The 21,061-nt window shown below is 38.0% G+C and overlaps 1 protein-coding gene across 1 annotated transcript in view; it reads right to left on the bottom strand.

The window, feature by feature from the left end:
* MIB1 (MIB E3 ubiquitin protein ligase 1) overlaps window positions 1-20,697 on the bottom strand; it is a 118,450-nt gene extending 97,753 nt beyond the window's left edge. Inside the window, exons 1-2 of the mRNA XM_022586811.3 lie at window positions 20,356-20,697; window positions 1,319-1,490 (exon numbers count right to left, since the gene is read on the bottom strand). Of these exons, the coding sequence (XP_022442519.1) occupies window positions 1,319-1,490; window positions 20,356-20,584 (401 nt within the window). The 5' untranslated portion in view covers window positions 20,585-20,697. The remainder of the gene's footprint in view (window positions 1-1,318; window positions 1,491-20,355) is intronic.
* Between the last annotated feature and the right edge of the window lie 364 nt (window positions 20,698-21,061).

The raw sequence follows: 21,061 nt of genomic DNA, 5'->3' as shown, positions 1-21,061 counted from the left end.
CCTAAGAAAGACAGCACCACAGCAATGACAAATGGCAAATGGCACTTGACCTCAGGCTGGGGAAAACAATAGGGAGTGGTAGGGACTTTGGTGAACTCCAGAGTATTTATTTGTCTAAAGGGTACAGGTGTTCCTGTGCTTCAGCCAACTGCTGCCAGGAAAAAATGCAGAACCTGTGTCGACAGTCTTTGGAGCGTGGGGGAACAGAACAGGGTTAGAATTCATAAACCTGATTTTTCTGTGAAATCATCCGATTTTAAAAGGTTAGCAATTGTTCAAAAATTTAGATCACTGTGTAAGTCAAGTAAAATACACCTGTGGCCTGGATTTGACCTACACTAAACTGTCTCTAAAGCAGTGTATACCTACAAGAGACTACAGACCTTGAAAAAGAGTCTATACTCAACTATCTAGACAAGCATGGTTTTCCAAGGCCTTCTATCCCTTATTCTTCTACATCCTTCTCATTCCTAAAAATCAAAAAGATTTGGGGTTTTTTCTTCTGCTCTGCTTTTATCTCATTATTCTATTCATTTTCAGAATATCTTTACTACACCCTAACTTTAAAAATTGTAAGCAAAAGACAAAAATAAATAATCTGTTGAAAGTTACTCACTTAATAAATGGCAGGACCAGGATCTGAACCAGGACAGTGTGACACAAAAATCCATTTTCCTATTACTCCTGCTGCCTCCTTGTCACTGACTTGATTCTTGCTCCTATGCATTAGTCATAGCTACATGAGAATACTCAATCACCTGAAACTCTGCACCCATTCACAATTAACACCCTTCTCTCTTTGCTCCTAAGACACTTAATATACATCACTATATACAGTCTGAAACATCACATGATAATCACTGTTGATCAAATAATACCTTAATTCGTAAACTCCTTAAGAATAACGTCTTATTAATCTTCAAATTTACACAAGTATAGTCTTAATGCTCTGTAGTCTTAATAAATGTCTCTTGATTCAATAAATGGGCTCTAGTGTTCACAAGATAGAATGCATACAGAGAAAACAATCAGCCTCCCTTGGGCCACCCTTTCATTTCCAAACACTGAGCAGTGCCAAGTCTCTACACTAGAGAAAGAACAGCTCAGATTATCCTGGAAAAATACATGTATCTCTATCTTCACAGAGCTCTTTTCTCGCTATGTGGTAGGCCTGGTCCACATCTAGCCTGGTAATTGCTACTTCTTGACTAAACCAGCTGTCAGAAGCTATTTCCTGATCCTATTTTTAACACTGAATGGTATAAAAAATTCAATAGAAACAAGGAATTGCAATTGAAAAAAAAATGGATTGCCATACCGCTCACTTCCTGGTGTAGTAATTCTATAAAAGCGATGCCTTAAATGATGTTTATCTCCATGATAACAAACTGTGCACAAATCATAATTTGTACACTCCGCACATTTCCATCGAATGCCAATGATTGGTTGCTGGCGGCAGGTATCACACATGGTTCCATCATGCTTGATGCCTATTAAAACAAGGATACATGCTTACATTAATTACAAGTATTATTTATTTGAATATTATTCCCTAAGGGAAAAAAATAAGAACACAGCATTTTACAAAATAGTTCAATAAAGCAAGAAATAATATTTCAAATGTACCATATATAGTTTCAAGATAACAGATTGCAAATATTTTAACCAGTACAAATTATAGACTAAATATTTTCTATCCCTTCTTTGTTCACTAGTAAGAACACTTCTCAGTAGCACTTTCCTTGCTCTCATCCACAAACTGAAATTTAGGTTCAATACAGAGAAAGAAAGAAAGAATTCTTTATCACCAAGTAGATGTTTCAGACTTCAAACACACAAAAATCTTTTGAGGAATGTGAACCTATTCTCCAGGTAAAAATTCCAAAAGAAAAGACAGTTTTATCCTCATGATATCAGAAACAAACTATCAATTAACTTTAGCATTTATCCCTATGTATTGACAACCTTTTCCCCATCAACAGTAAACTTTAGACAATGATCAGCAAGCAAGTTTCCCAGTTTGGGAAACAAACTTGCGTTTGTCGTGGGTTTTCTTTTTTCCTTAAAGAACAAGAAGAAATTAACACTAGAAAAAGAAAACAAGCACTTGGTAATATAATCTATACTAAAAATGTTCACATGGATAGATGAGATACATGTTAGAACTATAAAAGTACCACTATAAATTAATGAAAATAACTGACATTGTAGGGTAATAAGATTGGGGAATAATGTTCCTTTACTATTCTACTAAGATCACTTGTTCAATAAATTAAAACTAGGAGTTTTTTAAAACAATGTGTGGCCTGTGAACATCAGTGTCACTATTTCATGACACATGCTGTATGGTCATGCCCAATGTTGAACTACAAACAAGGGCTAAGTTGTCTGTACAATACTGACACTCCCCTAGATCAAGTTCTGGCTCTGTCAATAGCTATCTCTGTGTCTATGAAAAAGTCATTTTAACTGAGGTACTTACATATAAAACAACAGTATTTATTTCAAAATATTTGGTGGAGAGGGAGGGGAAGGTGCGTTTAGATGAAACAAGATTGCTCGTGTTCAAGTTGGGTAACAGGTAACATGGGGGTTCATTATACTATTCTCTATTTTGTATAAGTTTAGAGATGTTCAATATTTAAATAAAAGAAATGAGTCATTTTAGTTCTCAGAACCTCAACTTCCTTTGGAGGAGGTAATATGTTCTTTAAAGGAAAGGTATGTTCTAAGAATAAAATGAGAATGTGAAGAACACGCAAGAACTAGAATACAACAGTAGTAATACTATAGCTAAACTCTGCAAGAACTAATGCACTATTGCTACTTCCTGGTAAGAGGGAAAATCCTACATAATTCATTTTCTATATCCCGGTTTAAAATCCCTATGAGTAAGGAAACCAGATTCTAAATAAAGTGCCCTAGCTGAGATGGTTAAGAAAAATGGGAGGGAGGGAAGGAGGAAGAATGGACACTGAAAGGAAGCTGGGATGTCTAGTAAACTACAAAAGAGCATGACACCAACACCAAATATGTTTTATGTGCAATCCTTCTGCAGTCTCCTACCACACAAATGCCTGGCTGTAGAGACAGAGAAGACAGCAGACATCAGTACCTACTGATTCATTCAGTAACTATTTCTTTACTGCTACTGTGGGCAGGCCCTCTGCTGCTTTCAAATATCACTCTTGCTATATGGTAGGAAGAACAGAAAGGAAGAAAATAAAAGGGGCTAGAGAAACAAAGTCAAGTAGTAAGAAGCTTACACAGTAGTCCAGGTAAGATAATGGTAGTTTAAGCCAGGGTGATGATAGTGGAAGTGGAGAGAAAAAGAGTCAAGAGAGATTTAGGTCTTGGTGGCTATGGGTTAGAAAATAAAAGATGTAGAAGGTAACAAAAAAACAAAAAAAGTATAAATAAGATCATTAAAGAGAATACAAATAGATAAGTATTAGAGATATTTAGGAACAAACAGCACAATAAACTGAAACCTAGAACTGCTCCCTTAAAAAACAGAAAGGGAGCCACCAACAAAACCATAAATAAGCACATGCTTATCAAATAATACAAGCTCAGGGCTCCACTGAGAAACTCATTCAAAAAACTAAATCAAAAAAAAAAAAAAAAAGAATCAGGAAACGTTTTTTAGAAATGGTGGATGAGTAGACCTTTCAAAAGAAGAAAGAAACCTCAGAAGAGCACAGAGTATATTCAATGAACCAGGAGCAGCTTTATTTGTTTGGCAGGATTATGAAATATAGTCAGAGACTTAGAGATAAACTTTATAGAGTCATGCTGGGAGATAATACGATAAAACATAATCTCTGATCTGTATATTTAAATTGTTGCATTAAATGGGGAAAACAAAGGTATGCGATTTCAGAAACTACTCACATAACTTACTGGCTAGGTAATGTTCAGAATTGAGCTTTTTAAACTACTCTGGGACCAATATTCTCATCTATAAATTGAGAAAATACTTCCTTTCATAGATGTTATGGACTGGGAGAGGTTCCCCCCACAATCCCTAACCTCCAATGTGATGATATTTGGAGGTAAGGCCTTTGGGAGGTAATTAGGTTTAGATGAGGCAATGAGGGTGGGACTCCCATGATGGGATTAGTGTCTTTCTAAGGAGAGGAAGAGAGACCAAAGTGTCTCTCTCTCTCTCTTTTTCTGTCATGTGAAAACAAAGCAAGAAGGCAGCTATCTGCAAGCCAAGGAGAGAGCCCTCAATAGGGAACCAAAGTGGCCACCCCCCTGAACTTGGACTACCCAGCCTCTAGAACTGTGAGAAATAAATTCCTATTGTTTAAATCACCCAGTCTGTGGTAGATTGTTATGGCATCCCAAGCAGACTAAGACAATATGGAAAGGGACACTGTGAACCTAAAGTGATATAATAGAGGTAAACATACTCTGAAAGGCGTTACAATAAAAGGTAAGTATAAAGAATTATACTGCAATTAATTTAATCTTAATATTGATATATTAAAAGTACTAGTCATCTATTTAAATAATTTAATGATCAAAGTCATCACATACCCCAGGCAAATTCAGCAATACTTATACAAAAATTAAAGAGCTCAATAAATATCTCAATTTCCCAGAGACTGCATACAGAAAATATTCAATTATTCATGTGTGGATTACCCCCATTTTATTTCAGCAAATTACCTGCCCTCTCCATTTGCTAATTACTCTTTTATCTCAGGTTTTCCCCCAAAGTTTGTGGCTTCCCTGCAGCTGTACCTGTCCTCTCTGTTCCTTTAATTGTTTTCACTCCAGAACAGCAACAGAGGACACAACTGCCATGTGAGACAGTCCTACACAAGAGCAGTTCATCCACCACTTCTCATTCTAGCCTATGGCTAATTCTGACTGCATCAATCATGAAAATTATCATCAGCCATAGGCCCAAAAGAAATTATACTCTAGTCTAACAGACTGTAAACTAAAATTAAAAACCAAATTAAAAAAAAAAAAACCAAATTTATAGCTGCACAACTCAGAGCTACCAGCGTTCACAAGTACTGCATGCTTCAGTCTTTCACAATATAAATCAAAAGGCCAAATCTATTCTTCCTTTTGGGGTGTATAAATGAATACACAGAAAAGGATTTGTTTGGTGTTTTTCAATCACAGAAGGATTTTTTTTTTAAGTACCAAATAATCCATAACCTGGCTAATCATCCCATGGGTTGCTAAGAATTTGCTATATTTTGCTTTAAATCAATATATAACCATTCCTTATAATGTTCACTTTGAAAACATAATTTTGTAATTATTCCTGATATTATCTCCCAACACAAATAGCAAAAGTCTACAAAGTTAAGAAAGAAATTATCCTAGCTCACATAAAGATATTTTTAAGGTAAATTCTAAAACCTATCAACAGACAAAGATTTTGAAGAACTGTCATAATTGTCTGATGCAAGCCTAAAAATGAATTTTAAATTTTCATAAAATTGCACTTTTTAATAAGAAATGGCAAGAATCACAATATGAGGTTTTTTAAAATTCATCAATTTAAATACTGAAATACAGGTACACCCCTGCTTTATTTATGCATTTTACATCAGGCACATTCCTGGAAAACTGAGTGTGTACTTAAAATGGAGGAAAGACGTGGCAGATTGTATTTTCCAAAGAAAGCCTCACCGATCTATATCCACCCCAAGTGCTCTTCTGACAAGAGGACAATGAATGACAAGTGGCCATCAAGAGGCGGGTCTGTTTTCCTCCCCACTGATCCTGGGGGGACATCTGCAACTGCCTTGGTTAATAGAAGGTGGCAGAAGTGACACCATATGACTTCTGTGCTACCTGTCTGTCCATGTCTCTCTCTCCCCCTCAGGATTCATGCCCCCACATGCCTTGGCAGTTCTTTCATACTAAGTCTGGCTACCCTGAAGCTGCCACAGAGAGGAGACCACTTGGCGAGGCCATAAAGATGTATAAAGAGATGCCCGAGGAAGCCTGGCTGTGCAGCCCCCTCCACTGTTTGACTCTCCTAGCTGGGGCCCTAGATACTGTGGAGCAGAGGCAAGCCATTCCCCACTGAGCCTCTCCAAATCCCTGAGGGGTAGAAGCCCTGAGCATATAAACTGTTTCACACCACTAAGTTTGGGGGTATTTGTTGTGTAACCATTGCAACTAGAACAAAGCAAGTTAAAAATAAGTTACAATCTTTATTAAATTACAGTTTCCTGCAGTACAGCATAGCAAAAATGTGGATAAATTAAAGAGCTAAATATGAAAAAAAGAAAACCATAAAAGTGCTAGAAAAAATAGTTGAACAGCATCTTTTACAATTCTGAGTAAAGTCTCTCTAAGCATGACACAAAACCTAGAAGTCACACACACATATAGGAAGTGTATAAATAGAGAAAACCTGGAAACTCCTCCAAACTGCTGACAGTGGTTGAGGATACACAGATGAGGAAGGAGAAGGCACCTTCACTTTTTTTCTGTATACACTTTTCAGTTGTTTAGCTTTATTACATACAATTTTCAATTGTTTAGTTTTATTATAAGTATTAATTTCATAATTTTAAAAAGAAAATACAAAACAAGAGATACCAACTTTATCCTCTTAAATTGGAACAGATTAAAAATAATATGTCAGGGCTTCCCTGGTGGCGCAGCGGTTGGGAGTCCGCCTGCCGATGCAGGGGACACGGGTTCGTGCCCCGGTCGGGGAAGATCCCACATGCCGCGGAGCGGCTGGGCCCGTGAGCCATGGCCGCTGAGCCTGCGCGTCCGGAGCCTGTGCTCCGCAACGGGAGAGGCCACAGCGGTGAGAGGCCACAGCGGTGAGAGGCCCGCGTACCACAAAAAAAAAAAAAAAAAAAATATGTCAGTGTACGTGAAGATGGTGTCAAGGGAGTCAGTCATACTGCTGAGAGGGAAACAGAAATTGATACAATCTCTATGGAAGGTACTTGCAAAATGTTTCAAATGCTTTAAAAGATTTTGACCCTGTCTTCAAATTTTTTAAAAGGTACATCTCATGATACTAAATTGTTTGCAGTAAATAAAAATTTAACGTAACATATTGAAAAGATGGGGATGCGGCTATTTATGTGTAAACTAAGGTAATCCATAGAAATTCTATGCAGTTATTAAACCATGTTGTAGAAGAAATGGTACTGAGATGGTAAACTATATTATTATTTTATAAAGCAGTATGCAAAGAATTACAATAGAGCACTTTGGTACATAAATTACATTATACATATAACACATGTGCCCAGAAAAACTAGAAAGATAACCCCCAAAATGTGCTTGACGGGATCGCCCTTTGGGGTTTTCCAAGTTTTCTACACTGGGTATGTATTAATTCTAGGAAGCAGCTGGGCGAGAAGGGGCATTTAATATGCAGTATAAGCATCAGAAATGCTGGTATATGTCACTTATAAATAAAAGCTAAAAATAAAAACATGAGGAACTCCCAAATATTTACAGAAACCAACTTTCAAATAGTTACTTCAGCAATATGGTACACTGCTACTCAGAAGTTTTTACGTCTTTTAACCCTTACCCTAACTTGAGCTATTCTGTGCTTATGAAAAGAAAATATATAGCTAATAAGTACACTCCTTATTGCCACGTGCCTTAAGAGTCTAATTTGTCTTACCACAGGAAAGCATCATGACCAAAAACATCCTAATTAACATTAAATAGCAGTAACAGTAAATGTCCACACAGTAGTTAAGTTTCTGAACAGGCCTAAAATAGGTCTCCTATGCCATCACAAAAAGTCAAATACACTAAACAAATGGGTATCCAATACACACTAAGAGGTATATCCTAATTTATCTGCACAGCTCTTCAAATGAGTGCTGACTGATGAAAGGCATAGGGAAAATGTATCCCAACCTCCTCACTTGACCAGAAAAGGAAAAGCCCAGTTTTCAGCTGTTCCCCTATTTACATATTTTTCATCTCTAAGTTCATTTTCTCCAAAACACAATAACATTCATGAGCTCATAATCTGAGTACAGGCTTTCTTTAAAAGCAACCATTTAAACATACAATGATAACTGGTTAAAAAAAAATAAAAACTTCTACAATTCACGGTTTTAAAGAATACTTCAGGAAAACCACTAATGCACACAAAAGCACATCCAAATCCTTTCTTGGTTCCCACAGTTCAAATGCCAACAGAGCTACTGAACAGCTGTGAAACAGACTAATACTGAGAATTGGAAAAAGTAAACAAAGCAACCCACTCCACTACCAAAATGAGCAGTACAGAATTTTTAATGAGAATGCAATTAATTGACTTTAAAAACAAAAGATGACATTTAAAGAAAACATAAAAAAGGAAAAAAGATTAAATGAACAAGGCCAACATTTTACTGGTCTCTTACTCTGGCAGCTTTTTTGTTTCCCCTTACTTCATCCACCCAATTCATTCTCAACTAAAAGCACTCCCTTCCACTCTGAACCTCCTTAGAATCTCCAAGAGTTATTCCCTAAAAATTCAATAAAATTTAATTCCCTAACTAAACCCATGAATGCTTTTTCTCCTTCCTAAAGAATACCATACCACCCTAGAGAGTTAACACTCTTTCCCTTGGCTAAGCTTTATGAAGACATCTGCCACCGTTAAATGAACCACCTGATGATAGCTTTTGACTCATTCTAATACTCAAATGACCATCTGCTCTACATTTTAATGACATCTCGCCTAAATTCAATAACTTAGAGTATTTACATAGCTTAAGTCTTTTTGCTGGCAAATTTTATGAGACCAGTAAAACACTATGGTCGAGATCAATAACCACAAGTTTCTTAAAAGAGTCAAGAAAAACAGCTCAAATTCATAAAGCACTGATTTATTTAAGTAAAATGTTAAATTTCTATAGAGAAAAAATGATTGAAAGAGAGAAGTTTCTCACTACAAGCAGTTCATTATGTGAAGCACTTAAACATGGAACAAGAATATGTGAATTATCACTTTGTATAAGAGCAAAAGAAAAAGTACACAATGTAAATGTTCATTAACAAGAGAGTGAAGATATGGATTAGGTATACAATGGAATACCTAAAATGAACGCTCAAGAGCCACACAATTCAACATGGATGAATCCTTCAACCATAATGCTGAATTTTAAAATTATTCAAGAATACAGAATGTTGCAAATAAAGTACTATGCACTGTTTACAGATATATACAACACAGCATAAATGTAAAGAAACCCATGGGAATTACTAATTTCTACACAGTGGTTACTTTAGGAGAGGAAGGGAATGAAATTGGGAAGAAGTACAGAGAGTGTTTTAAACATTAGAAATGCTTTATTTCTAGACAGGTTCACGTTTATTAATCACTTATCCACTTGGATATATTAAATACTATGTAATAAATTTTAAAACTTTTTTAAAATAAAAAATAAGCATTCCTAGTAGACTAGTATAGTGCCTAGTTAATCCTCTAATCTTTTGCCCTAATTAAAAGATTTCACCTAACCTCAAAAAATAATTTACAAGTCATTAACCAGTGTTTAAAAGCAATTACTTGCTGTGGCACAACCGTTTGCTGATGTCACTCAGTCAAACAAGAATTCCTATTTCTGATTTATGGATTCATTCGATTTTAACCCCAAATCAATGTGACAAGTTTACAGAGATTAAAGAGGGTTAACCAACTTGAGTATGCATCTTATTCTTATTCTCCCTGAACCATCAAAGTACTTATGGTTTAGAAACTGGCTGAAATGTAATTAAAATTCCTACTGAGGGTGAGGCCTTTGTGACCTGCCAGCTGGTTGGTGTACTCCACATTCCTTACTCTTGAGAAACAGTAAATTAGTGAAAATAGTATTGTTATTATTAATAATACTAACCACTACTTAAATCAGTACCAAGCTAGGTGCTTCACATATATTTTATTAACTTTCCCAGCAATACTAAAAGGTAGGCATTATTATCCTCATTTATAGATGAAGAAATTGACGATACGAAGGCACACGTTAGTAAGTGGTGGGCTCAAATTCAAACCCATGTGAGGAGGCTGATTACAAAGCTTGGCCTCTTATGCTTTTACCCTACGAGGGTTTTTCCCTCTACTTAGCTCTGATTTTATTTGAAGAATAATTACATATCTAGGGCATCATGTTCCCCATTCAACCTCTGCACTAAAAATATAAGTTATTAAATCCTATTCTAATATTCAAATAAATCTCAAAGAGATACATTTTTAAAATTGAAAAGATTATCTACTTCTTAGTTAATTTCAAAAGTGTTGTAGCGTGAAACACCATCTACTTCCAACCAACTTCTGTTATGAGTTAAGGAGATGTCTTTGAAAGTGCCTCACCCAAAATCTACAACTTTTTCATCATATCTTTTCTGTTGGACAAGTTATTCTCTCATCTATTTTTGCAGCCTCCGCTACTCTACTTTATTATAAGCTTGCATAATAAAATTACAATCATGCCTTACACAGTCCAAACAAAAGAAACAAGGCGTCAAATTAGGCATACAACTGGCAATTTTAGTAATATATTTGTTATTTTTAGCACTTGTTACACAAGAGTAGATAATTAATGAGGTCAAACAAAAATAAGAATTTTATCCACTTTATTTTTTTCCTAACAGATAAAAATTCATTTTTTCATTTTACAAGCAAAACACCTGTGTACCTTGACCTACTCCAACTTCATTTTACAGGTGAAGAATTAAAGTTTTAAAGAGACTAATGTTATAAGGCAGGGGGAAAAAAAAAGACTGACAAACCTAGATTTGAATCTCAACCATCAACCAATTACTTATGAAATCTTGGGCAAATTAGTTCATTTCTCATAGCCTGTTTTCTCATAAGTAAAATGAAGGCTATCAAAAAACACTTTTATGAGGTTTAAATGAGATAAAGTACATAAAAAGCTTAGCATAGTTCCTGACACATGATGGGAGCTCAGTAAATGTTAGTCCATTCCCCTAGTTAACGAGGCCACGTGAGAAAATCTAGAATGAACAAATGCCTTGACTTCCCTACTAAGCTCGTGCATTTTCCACTACTCCATGATAAGAGACTGGGAAAGAGGGGTGAGCAAGGCACCACAATGTAAAAATATTACAATCTCAAGCTTTTATGATTTATTATCACTAGCCCTGCAAAACTCCCAAAACTCAAATAATGATTTTTAACATCAAAACGTTTCTACCCCATTTCTTGATTTTTTCAGAACAAAATTATCATCAAGAAGATAAATCCATCCCAGGAGAAAGCTATATACTCTTATCATGAGTGTGCTTAGAGAATATAAACTAACCCTAACCACAGCAAGCATCTACAAAAGTAAATATGCTCCCAAAGGCAATCCAAAGCCAGAAATGAATGTCTGGACTACCTGCTGCATTCCATTATCTCCTCCATTAATTTAAACCCCACCTTATCTTAGTTGCGTCCTACAAGTTCATTTAAAAGCCCGCTGTTTAGAATTCAGAACCATTTTCCCTCAGAAACAAAGTTTTAAAGATAACTTAGGTACCAGACTATTTCACAAGAACTTATTTACATAGAGCTAATCTATGGGCAAAGATCAAAATTGTTCCTGTGTTCCTAGTTCCATCTGAGGAGGTGGTTTAATCGCTGTAATGCAAACATGATGATAAAAAAAGGCAAGCTAAACTGGTATGGGGACATATGAAAGTATATGAGTAAAGAAACAGGCTTAGGAGAATGAGGAGTGTTCTAAAAAAGCCATTTCCCTACAGATACTTAAAATGCATAAGCTCCTGCTTGGTGACAGTGCAATGGTTTTCAAAGTGAAGTACATGACCCAGGAAATACAAAAGATGATCCTCTGAAATTAAAGAGATAAGCCCACAATCTCTTATCTGTTCCAAAATCCCAAAACTCTTAAGTTTTCTGTAAATGAGCAGGAAACTCATTTAGTGGTAAATCCTGATCTGAACAAACAAGAGGCTGTGTAGTCTTTATTTACCCCCTTAGTATAACCATTCATATGCTTCCTGCAGAAATACTGGTGTATCTGATGACAGGGTGCTGCTGTGGACCTGGAAGTGGGCATTAACAAAAGTTTATAAATTCAGTCCCAAGCATTCTGAATAAAGCGTTGTGGACCTCCATTAATACTTTTATATTTACTATTTTTCTTTTTTTTTTCTTTTTTTTTCTTTTTCTTTTTGGCCACACCACACAGCTTGTGGGATCTTAGGTCCTGACCAGGGATTGAACCCAGGCCCTCAGCAGTGAAAGCTCGGAGTCTCAACCACTGGACTGCCAAGGAATTCCCTATATTTACTATTTTGCTAAAAAGCTATGAATGAAATTAGGTTATTAATTGTACATTATTCAGCTGATAGTAGCACCCTCAGTGGGTCTCCACAAAAAAAAGAAAAAAAATCACACACGGAATACAAGGTGTACTAAAGGTGAGTGGGAGTTTGACAGCCTGAGGGTCTAACACTGTTGCTCACTTCTTGCACATTAAGACGGGCTGCACCTATTTTGTGCCTAGTTAAGCAGTCTTGTGGAGCCCCTCCTAATGATACAAAACAACATGTTGATTATCTTGCAACAAAGTGCTTGAGGGTCAAAATTAAGAATAGTTCCATTTTTTTTAAATAAAATAAGTATTCCCAAATTGCACACCTTTTCTGGAATGAAAAGTGGTTGTTAACGGTGTGCTCCCTAGAAGATACATATATTTTTAAATTATACCATTTAATCTATCCCTTCCAGGTAAAGGTGATGTCTGACAATAAATAAGAAAATAAACGCAGTCCAAAAGAAACTAGAGTAAGCACCGTGAAAACTGACATTTGGAGATACTTCCATCATTATATGGTCTTTAATGCTGAAACAATGTGTATCACCAATAAACTCTAATATCTGCATCCATAAAGGAAAATCACTTTTATTTTAAATTCAGTGGATTTTGAATTTATTTATTCACAATGTAAAAGTGAAACACTGTCCAATTCGTTTGTTAGAAATGATCAGCATCAGAAAAGATGGAAAATTACTAAATTTCAATAAAAATGTTTACTGGTAAATGGGATAGAAAAATAAGATTGAGATTTGGTAAACACATTGTATTAATCAGGGTCCAGTCAGGAGACAGGAAACCACACCACTTCTAAAAATGGGGAAACAATGAAAAATAGTATTATTAAAATGTAAGAGGCGGGGACTTACATGGCGCAGTGGTTAAGAATCTGCCTGCCAAGGCAGGGGACATGGGTTTGAGCCCTGGTCTGGGAAGATCCCACATGCCCCAGAGCAAGTAAGCCCATGTGCCACAACTACTGAGCCTGTGCTCTACAGCCCGCGAGCCGCAACTACTGAAGCCCGCACGCCTAGAGCCTGTGCTCCACAACAAGAGAAGCCACTGCAATAAGAAGCAGGCACACCGCAACAAAGAGTAGCCCCCACTAGCCACAACTAGATAAAGCCCATGCGCAGCAACAAAGACCCAATGCAGCCAAAAATAAAAATAAGTAAATCAATTTTTAAAAAGAAATAAATCATGGCATATTAAAAAAAAAAAAAAAGGAAGAGGTTTAAAGGAGGGGTCTCATAGGGCTGGGATCCAGACTTTTAAAGAGCGGTTGCAACTGGCAGGTGCTAGCGTCACGGGGCGGGGGGCGCACATCAGGCTACTTCTGATGGTGTTGGAAATAAGCAAACTGGAATCAAATACTGACACTGAAATCCTGCTCAGTGAAATGATACCTGTAGGAAGAGCAAGCAAAACAAGAAAGAGTATATCCCTCCCCACCCCTAGCCCAGCCTCAGGGGCAGGAGCGCAGAGGGTGAACTGAAGGCAAGAGACAACAGCTTCATAACCAGCAAGGACACATCAGAAATGCACTTCTTCCCTTTGGATCTATCGTCTATCTTCGTGAGGTCTCCTGAGAGCTAATGCGTCCAACAAAATCAAGAATGGAAACAAACTCAATTTAGAATCAGACTTGATTTACTAACATACTAAACCAAGATTTCCAAAAACAATGAAGAAAAATCACATTGCTCTCATTAAAAAGAAAAATAATAATTTGATGAGATGAAAAGCAAAATACCAAAATACCACCCTGAGGTTAGATCCTTTCAGTCTAAGTCTTTATCCTTTTTCTACATATATTTTTCCATAAAAAGAACTTTTAGTCTTTTTTCAAACTTACATAAAAAACACAGTATTATCTCCAGTATCTCTTTGAAATCTACTTTTTCACTCACCATATATCTGATAAATATAGGCTAATTCTTTCATTTTAACTGATAATATTTTATTGTATGGGACTCATGCAACATAATATACTCTACATATAAATTTTCTGTCACTTCAAATTACTGCTTTTATGAACAAGACTGCAGTGAATTTCTTTATACATATCTCTTTATGGATGTGTGCTTGAGAATCTCGTGACATAACATTTAGAAGTAAATTTTCTCAGTTGCAGGATACATGAATTTTTTTTTTTAATTTACAAGATGTTGCCAAACTGCTTCTCAAAGTAGTTGTACTAATTTACAATCCCACCAGTAACTTGAGAGTTCTGATTTCCCCATATTCTTTATCAATGCATACTATTTTTAGACTTTTAATCAATCTAAATGGGGTGAAGTCTCTTTTTTTAATTTGTATTTCCCAGGTTAGCTGTAATTTAGCTGTATGAATAGATATTAGCTCTTTACTATTAACATTAAATCAAATTTTCAAAGGTAGAGGGAAATTTATATTTAAATTGATATAATCCATTTATTTCACTGCTAAACGAAAAAGCTAGCTAGCTGGCTTCTAACTTCTAAATGAAAATTTTCTCCCACACCAGGTAATGTAAGTATCTATGTTGCCCCTGAGCACACACATACAAGCATAAATATTAATAAGCCAATTTTTCTCATAAAACAAAAGAAGCTTTATGAACAAGGTGAGTTTCAGTAAGATCTGATAGGTTAGAGATATGACCATGTCACATCTTCTGCCAAGAGCAGAGCTTGGCTTCAAGAGTGCAGGATGACTGGGACTTTGGGCCACTGTTTGGAACAAAGAAAACATAAAAGATGAAGAACCCCAATAAAGTAAAAAAACAATACCATATAGTAAAGGCTAACCAGCTGAGCTGGAGAATCTGACAGCCTCATGTGCAGCTCAATTACTTGCTTTGAGAGCAATTACTTTGCAAAAACTCTTTCACAGGACTGATATGTTTTCTTAAAGGAGGCTAAAGATAATTACATGTAATAAACTACCTGTCATGTTGGATACACACAGAAAAACCATTCATCTCCAACAATGTTACATTAAGTTAATCAAATAACCATATCACAGACTAGAATTATTTAAATTTCCTAATCAATTTTCCCTCAGGAAAAGTAATACAAATGGTGATCATTTCTGAACTACTATACTATAAACGGAAGAGAGAATGATGAGGAAAAGCAAGGAACTGGGTTTTCATCCCTACATCTGCCATTCACCAGCTTTATGACTGGACAAGTCTCTTCATCTCTCCAAGCCTTCCCTTTTATCTGTGTTAGGCTAATATCTATCTAACCGCAGATCAAATGAGTCCAAAGTTCTTTGAAAAGAGCATTTTATTCAGAAAATATTCATCCAGAGCTATGGCTTTGCTAGAAAACGGAGATACAAGGAACACACACACACACACACTCCTTCCTCTCAAACTAATAAACTCATGCAAAAGACAATTACAACACAGCATACCTGTGGCAGTAGACAGAAGCACAGAGTGCACTGTGGTCACACTGCCTAGCAATTAAGGAAGGTGGAAGAGAGAACCTGGTGGGCAGCTACCGGGAAATACATCCAAAAGCAATACCTAATCCAGAGAGATAAGGCTGTAAAGTTTAGAACGAGAATATATATTAAGACAGCATTATATCTGCAAACAAATACATATATTAGAAAGCTGTTTCGGGACTTCCCTGGTGGCACAGTGGTTAAGAATCCGCCTACCAATGCAGGGGACTCGGGTTTGAGCCCTGGTCCGGGAAGATCCCACATGCTGCGGAGCAACTAATCCTGTGCATCCCAACGACTGAGCCTGCGCTCTAGGGCCCGCAAGCCTGGGTGCCACAACTACTGAAGCCCACGCACCTAGAGCCTGTGCTCTGCAACAAGAGAAGCCACCGCAATAAGCCCGCGCACCGCAACGAAGAGTAGCCCCCTCTCGCGGAAACTAGAGAAAACCTGCACGCAGCAACTAGGGCCCAACACAGCCAAAAATAAATAAAATAAAATAAATAAATTTTTTTAAAATAGTAGTTAAAAAAAGAAAAAGTGTAGTGGTTTTTGTTTTTTAAAAAGAAAGCTGTTTCATGTTCCTTTATTTCCTCCCCTTCTTCCTGCCCAATAATGTCAGTCTCCAAAACTGAAGACATATATTACTGACAAACAATGAAGGCTTGGAATCAGCTGAAGGGAAAAGGAAACAACAAAGAGCCTGGACATCTCAAAAGACAAGCAGTCACTTAGCATCCTGCAATTCAAAGTGTGTCCATGAGCCAGCATCATCTGCATCACCTGGGCGCTTTTAAACTACTCTTGCTGAATCCCACACCTACTGAATGAGAATGTCTATTTTTAAAGGTTCCCAGTTAATCTGCATGCTCACTGTCCGTTTGAGAAGTACTGACAGAGGGATAACTATTTCTTGAGATCTTCAAGTTGATTTCTTGAGGTCCTCAGTTGCTGCAATTTACAAGGAGTATTAAAACTAGATGGACTTTCATCACTTAAAACATTGTTTTAGCAGATGAAGATAAAAAAGAAGACATTTTACATAGTATTTAAAATAGATAGGATCTATAGGAAAATCAAGTTTTCCTTACAGGTGCCATTAGTAAAAAACCTCTCACAAAATCTCATCCTTTCCAGGTCTGGCATCCTATTCCCCAAACATTGTTCACACAAGCCCTGTTTTTTCCTAAGACTCTGTCCCCTGATAACACTCTTTTCTCCTGTAGTTCTAGAAACAGATCAGAAGAGAAAGAGGAGGCCTCAGAAAGGCAACGCTGAGGGTTATTAAGCCATTTCACTTTTTATCCAGGGTCAGCACTTCTAGACCTTCGATTGAATAATGACGTCTAAGGAGCTGGTCCACAAATGACCTAAGAAGCACTCTTTGCTAGGGGTGGAAGAAAAGTACAAAGAACTGCCCCCTAAACAGCCTGGACCAAAAATACCAGAAACTAGTTTTAAATAAACCTAATCATCTATACTCCTAACTTTTGTTATCCATACCCAGGAGAGTAGAAAGAACTTTTATAGGAAACCCACATTTATTTTCTCCACTCTTTCTCTGGTAACAATACAACACTGTAGTCAAGTGACCAAAAAACAAGCATTAAGTAAAAACACATTTCTCCCCAAATCCTATAAAATCAGTACCTAAATGATAAAAAGCTCAACTATACCTACTTGATTACAGACTTCACAAAATTAACTCCAAGCTTAATTCACCAATAACATATATATTTTCACGATCTTCTTGCTCACGACAAATTAACCAAATATATCTGGATACAAAATAGAAGTTATATCATTCAAATATATACTAAATGCTACTCTTCTCAAGGTTTTACTATCTTAGACCATAAATTCAAATTTATCATGTGTCACCTGAAAGAAAAAAAAAACGAAGCTTCTGTGCCAAAATGTTACAGACCCCACATACAACCCTCAGACCAAATCTCCAACACACAGTAAGAAATATCAGAAAGATTCAAAATGACTCAACCATTCCAGAATCCTTAATTCTCAGGAAAGTTTCACAGAATTTTATTTTAAAAGCTACCCATTTCTTAATTCCCAAACAGACTGCAATAAATTTTCTGTTCATATAATGTGGGTAACAAGTAAGGAACAAAGAATGAATAACCAAAGACAATCTCAGTTGTCCTGGTAAATATTACAAGACTTTTAAAAACTAACTATGAAATTTAAGAACACAAAAGGCATAAAAATGTAACACACACCTATGTACCACCACCCAGTTTAAGACATAAAACTTACCCAAAAAATTACTACACTCCACTTCCTTCAGTATAAAGAGAGCCACTCCCTTGAACTTGGCATTTATTATTATTTTTTGGTACACTTTTACCACATATGTACATATTCCCAAACCAATGAGTATCAACCTGCAGCAATCATACCTGGCAATGTCTGAAAAATGTTGGGTTATCATAACTGCAACCAGTGGGTAGAGGCCAGGGATGCTGGCCACAGTGCACAGGACAGCCCCCTCCAGCAAAGAATTATCTAATCAGTCCAAAACAGCAATAGTGCCAAAACTGAGAAACCCTGTCCTAAACAACAAACAGTACTGTTCTACATTTTAACATACTATACGTTTTCTTTTTAAAGAAACTTTACTTTCTTGCTTTATTTGCTTAACATTAATTTTCTCCAGAAGTGTTTTTAAAATGTTTGCTAACAGAACCAGATGAACAAGATGAATTGATACATACCAACAAATTAAATAATGTGTAAAATTATCCTGTAAACTAAGATTTTTAAACTTCTGAAAAATACCTGTTTTTACATAAGATAACGAAACTATTTACACGACAGATATACTCCATACTAGAAAACATACAGACAACATGAATATCCCTTCAGAAATTGCTGTAGTACAGGATTTGTTACACTTTACTTTTACCCTGGAAAGATATTTAAAATTCCCCATAAACCTACAATTACTGATCCCAAGATGCCTCCAAATTATTGAGCTCACTTTAGCTTGAGCTAGCAGGAATATGCCCCATACAGTGTTGTAGGAGGGTAAACTGGGAAAATGTCTTCCCAAGGCATTTAGTCAACATCTCTCAAAATATTAAATATGTGCACTCTTTGATGCAGCAATTCCACTTCCAAAGTACTCAGTACACATGCACAGGATATATGTACAAGGAGTCATTCAATGCATCACCGTAAATAAGAAAACCTGAAAGAATACAAATGCCCATCAACAAAGCACTGGTTAAATAAATTACTGCATCCAATCACTGTAATATTATGCAGCTATGAAAGAATAAGGCAGACATCTATGTGCTAACATGGAACAATCACTAATAGGTACTATTAAGTTAAGAAGCAAAAGTACAGAAAAGAATATAGTGTATTACCACTGGGCCTTAAAAGGGTTTCAGATTTACAATACGTTAATACATATGCTTGCAATGAGTATTCTGTAAGAACACACAAGAAACTGGTCCTGCACATAAATCCTCTGCAATGTTTAAAAAGCCAGCAAAGAAACACAATTTTATGAATTATCTCTTCAAAAACTGAACTGCCTTGTATTAATTTCCTTTTTATTGGTGCTAACAATAACTACGTACCTATTTCAGGATTTGTTAGGTTTTGCCAAACTCAATCATAAAGCTTTAAAAATAGCTTATTTAAGCATCCTGAAAATTATCAAATTTTAAGTTTGAAACTATTTCCTACTGAACAGAGTACCAAGGATAAATCTATGTGAAAATGAATTCGATTAAATTATTTTGAGAGCAAGCTTTCAGTTTATCATATTATATAAAAATCCTAGAGTCAATAACAAACAGTTCCCTGAAATTTGGTGAATCAAGAAGGACACTGACTCATTGCTGTGTTAATGGGTAAGTCTCTGATATAACCTTACAAATGAACTGAGACGTTAAAAGATATCAGGTGTCCCCTATACCTATCTTCCACTTGAAAAGAGTATTTAACACAAAGAAAGGGTTCAACAGCTTATGCTGTTTTTCCCTCTATTGGTATAAAGATACACAACGAAACAAAATGAAAAATCATTCCACAGGGTACTAAGTAGCAGCATTCAGCTACTGAACTCCATGTCTTTCTATGTGTTAGACGAGGAGGAAAAAAGGCTATCGCAACAAATCCGAGGTACCAACGGCCCCTCGGCAATTGTAACCGGTCAACTAAACACCATATGGCAAGGCAAGCCTCCCTTCAGACACTCGTCACTCGGTGGCTGATTAATTTCAATGGCTTATTAGACAGGCCTCTCTAGACCCCTTCCCTAGAGGAGAAAGAGGAGGGGAAGTGTCTGCGGTCTTCCCGGTGCTTTGTGCCTTCCAGGCTTGAAAGCATCCCCATGATGGTGCAGCCATCATTCCCCTTGGGGATGGGACGGAGGGAAGAGAAGAGGGGTCTTTTTTGTGAGTTTTTGTTTACCAGGTATTGAACCTAAAATTCCCTTTGACTCCTTCCCCGCTCCCTCCAGCCAGGCGCTGCACGGTAGGCGTTCCACCACGGGCTTCTCCCAGGCCTCCCGACGCCCCCGCACCCCGCCTCGCCCCTGCCCCCACGCGCGCAGGCCCCGGGCCAGGTGGCCGCCGCTTACCCGTGGGCGCGCTGTCCAGGATACGCAGGTCGTAGGCCCCGGAGCAGCGGTAGTTGGCGGCAGTGCCGTTGTCCCACACCACCACCACCTCCTCGGGACTTTCGAAGCTCCGGACCGTGCCCACATGGCCCTCGCCGCCGTCCTGCTTCCCCCACTTCCAGTCCGGGCCGCGCACGACTCGGGCCCCGACCCCTTCCACCATCACCCGGTTATTCCTGGAGTTACTCATCGGGGCCCGAGCGGTGGGCTCCGCCGCCGCCGCCGCCGCCGCCGCCGCCGCCGGGGGACCCGTGAGGGAGTTGGGCCCGGGCCGGACTCTCGGCGCCGGCGGGGGCGGCAGCGAGCCCCGGGGGACGTGAGAATAACTCACGGGGGCGGCGGCGCGGTCCCCGCCGAGCCCAAAGCCGCTCCCCAGCCGTCGCCGCCGCCGCCGCGCCCCCCGCTCGGACTGAAGGCCGGACTGCAGCAGCTCCGAGGCGGCGGCGGCGGGCGGGCAGAGAGGAGGGGGCCGTGGGCGGGGACTCCCCCGCTTCCTCCGGGCTCCCCGGCCGGGCTACAGCGACGGCCGCCAGGAGACCACGCTCTCCCCCGGCCAGGAGCGCGGGGAGCACAGGGGGCCGGGGGAGGTTAACCCCGGGGAGACGGCGCGGGCGGCGGGGAGCAAGCTTAACTGCCGGCCTATTTTCTCCCCTGGGCCCTCGCTCCG

Source organism: Delphinapterus leucas, chromosome 14 (assembly GCF_059928025.1).
Source record: "Delphinapterus leucas isolate spDelLeu-1000000601 "Yukka" chromosome 14, BTC_Dleu_Yukka2, whole genome shotgun sequence".
Lineage (NCBI taxonomy): Eukaryota > Metazoa > Chordata > Mammalia > Artiodactyla > Monodontidae > Delphinapterus > Delphinapterus leucas.
The sequence above is the reverse complement of the archived record's forward strand: the minus strand, read 5'-3'. Positions and strand labels throughout refer to the sequence as shown.